This window comes from Coffea eugenioides, chromosome 2 (genome assembly GCF_003713205.1).
Source record: "Coffea eugenioides isolate CCC68of chromosome 2, Ceug_1.0, whole genome shotgun sequence".
NCBI classification, from domain to species: domain Eukaryota; kingdom Viridiplantae; phylum Streptophyta; class Magnoliopsida; order Gentianales; family Rubiaceae; genus Coffea; species Coffea eugenioides.
This window is the reverse complement of record NC_040036.1, coordinates 864,647-867,706: the sequence shown is the minus strand read 5'-3', so window position 1 is coordinate 867,706 and position 3,060 is coordinate 864,647. Positions and strand designations below refer to the sequence as shown.

Genomic DNA, 3,060 nt, shown 5'->3' with positions numbered 1-3,060 from the left:
CAAAAAAGTCAAAATCAGACATAAAATGCAACCAACGGACGTCCAAAGTCAATGACCATTTTCAGAGGGCATCCCAATTTCAACAGGCCATTGCCAGCCCCCTCCTTCCTTCTTCTAAAGGCGTTGAAACCAAAACCTCCTTTTGTCGCTAACATTTATTTTCTGACTAGGACCGTCCCCGCACTTTGTTTGGGTAACTGCTAGTACATCATTAGATCGTTAGACACCTGACATGGACGAAAGGAAAATTTTCTGCTATGTTGTTCTTGGGAAGAAGATCCCAGCAAACAAATAATAATTAATGTAATGCTATGCTACTTAAAAATGGATCTATATGTACTGCTACAACAATCGTTACTGTAGTATCCTGTGGAAGTTTTCCCGCTAAACATTAACGCTGTGCTAATTAAATATACTACAGCAGTAGTATTTTTTCCCCCAAATGCTAACTATACTATGGAAGGAAGATAGGAAAAGGGGAGAGAAAAAGCCAAAAATATCTTTACTGGACTATTGAGCACAACAGCGAGAGAAAGACAGACTACTCTTCTGAAACTTTAAACGGGGTTTTCTGATTTGGTGTAGTTTGATTGGTGGACGGGTGGGCACGACTCAACTTTCTTGTCGACCAATTTCCCTTTCCTTGTCATCCAAATCTGCGGATTCCCTTCGACTCCTCCTCAAGAATCCATATAATTTCCGAAACTCCTTGACGGTGGAAACACCGGCGTCTTTACACAATATTCCCGAGTCGCCGGATTCCTCCGCTGACCGAACCGACCCGTTGCGCGACACCCTGCCAGCTAACTTGGTGTCCGCGTTATTCTGCAGCGCGGATATTACGGATTTCAAGGCCCGGCTGGGAGAGGCCCGGTTGGCAATCATAAGCTCGCCAATTTCGGCCGGACTCAAACTCGCCCCGCTTTGGAACATCTCTTCCACCTGAGGGAAAAGCTTGTGCTCCTTCACACCCAAATGGCTGTTGGCCAAACTTTTGAAGGCGTTGAAATCGCAGAGAGGGAACTCCAGGTGAACATCTATCCTCCCGGGCCTCAGAATCGCGGGATCAACGTGATCCTTGCCGTTCACTGTGAATACCATCACGCGCTCCTCGCCGCAGCACGAGACTATGCCGTCCATGAAGTTGAGGATCCCGGACAAGCTCACCGCCGTTGATTTCCCCGTCAGATGGCGCTCCAGATCTTCCATCACGATTAGCGACTTGCTCGTCGTTTGCAGCAGCAGCGACCTCAAATCAGAGTCGCCCGATATTTTGGACAGGTCGACGTCGTAGACGTCGTAGGAGAGGAACTTGGCCATCGCAGCGATGAATGTGGACTTCCCGGTACCGGAGGGCCCGTAGAGGAGATAACTCCGCTTCCAAACCCGGCCTAATCGGTTATAATACTGTTTGGACTTGAGGAAGGATTCTAAATCCGACTTGACTTTGTTCTTCAAGTCCGAGTCCATCACGACCGAGTCAATCGTCGCCGGATGCGTGAAGGGAACCGACCTCCACCGTCCGTTTCTCTGCGGCTCGTCATCGACGTTGATGTAAAGTTTGACATCCTTTCGCTGTTCGAGTTCCTCGAAGACCGTATGGATATGCTGGAGGTAGGGGCGCAGAATTCTGCGCTTGTCGGACTTCCTGATCTTGAGAACCAGCGATTTCAACCCAGACCCGTCGCATTTCTGGTTAATCCAGAACAATCGAGCGCCGAGGAAATTGTCGAGGACGATCTGGTTGGGGTCGAGGACGAGGTTGATCTCGTTGGGTTTGGCACCGGAGAAGAGGTTGGTGAAGTCGGAGTCCTCGACGGCCGGGAGAGAACTGAGGTAGGTGTGAACTTTTCGGTAGAGTTGATTTTCCTGCATGTGGTCGTTGAATTGGGGAACTCTGTACAACTGGTACACGTAAAATTTGTCAGCCAAAGTCCGCCACCAATTGTTCGCGATATGCAGAATGGATGTTCTGGACAAGAATCTAAAGATTAAAAAGGGGACTACGATTATCAACAAGAATAAAATTGGATTTAGAAAAAACATGGTTGATGACGCGTATGATTTGTGCCTAACGATAATTACGAAGGAGAAGAAGAAAAAGAAGAGGAAAAAAAAAGGGGGGGTTGGGTTGTTATTGCCGGGAAATTAAAGACGAGCTAAAATGGAGAAAGTAAAGAAGGGTGAGAGCGACGGAGGAAGAGGGCAAACTCCTCATCTGCCAAACGATGGAGAAATGATGGTGCGGGAGCGACAGGGAAAAGGCATCATCATCCGGAAGATGATTTGATGATGATGAGAACAGGATAATAAACCACTAATAGCAGTAGCAGTATAGTATTATAAAGGAATACTAGCAGTGCTAATTATGAAGCTAGTAGCAGTACAAATGAGGGAGAGAGGGTTCCGGAGTTGGAGATTTTGGAGGAGGAAGGAATGAGAGGAAGAAGAACGTATCAGATTCATATATGGGGATGGAAGAAATTAGGGCCATCTTTAAATGGCGTGTTTGCTTGGTTTGAATTTCAGCTCCAGGAGACGGCTATTGCCGGCGCCCTTCCCCCGTTTAATTGGTCAAATCATAATACTAGTAGAATATACTTGTAGTGTGTATATATATATATATATATTGCGTGAGAAACAGAGAAGAAATGAACGAACGCATATATGTCCGCGTCTGAGGGAGGATTTGTGAGATCAGCTCTTACCTTGGACTCTTGCTGCTTTTTCTTTTGTTTTCTGTTTTTTTTTTTTTTTTTTTTTTGCTCTTTTTCCTCCCTTCTTTGTATTCTGTAGTACCCACCGAGCTCCAAATATTATAAAAAGTGCGTTTTATGACGCTAATTTTAGAGCGAGCAATGATTTTAAAATTTGCCTCGCAATAAACTCACCCTTTTTTTTTTTTTATTTCAGGCACCGATGTCACAAAATAGAAAGCCTTTTTTTTTTCCGCATTTGCTTGTAATTATGATTGCATACGGTCATTTGTTATTATGAAAATTTCGTGAGTGGCATGTAACAATCAGCTTATGATTTTTCTATCAAGTGCTTTTAGAAAAT

General features: G+C 45.0%; 1 protein-coding gene across 1 annotated transcript; it reads right to left on the bottom strand.

The window, feature by feature from the left end:
- Window positions 1-298: 298 nt before the first annotated feature.
- LOC113753672 (AAA-ATPase At2g46620) lies at window positions 299-2,626 on the bottom strand. The gene has a single exon (XM_027297894.1). The coding sequence runs from the start codon at window positions 2,044-2,046 to the stop codon at window positions 613-615; it is 1,434 nt and encodes a 477-aa protein (XP_027153695.1). The 5' UTR covers window positions 2,047-2,626; the 3' UTR covers window positions 299-612.
- Window positions 2,627-3,060: the final 434 nt, after the last annotated feature.

What these genes read in the sequence shown, in the direction of transcription:
- LOC113753672 (XM_027297894.1), bottom strand. Translation starts at nt 2,046, where the DNA reads ATGTTTTTTCTAAATCCAATTTTATTCTTGTTGATAATCGTAGTCCCC.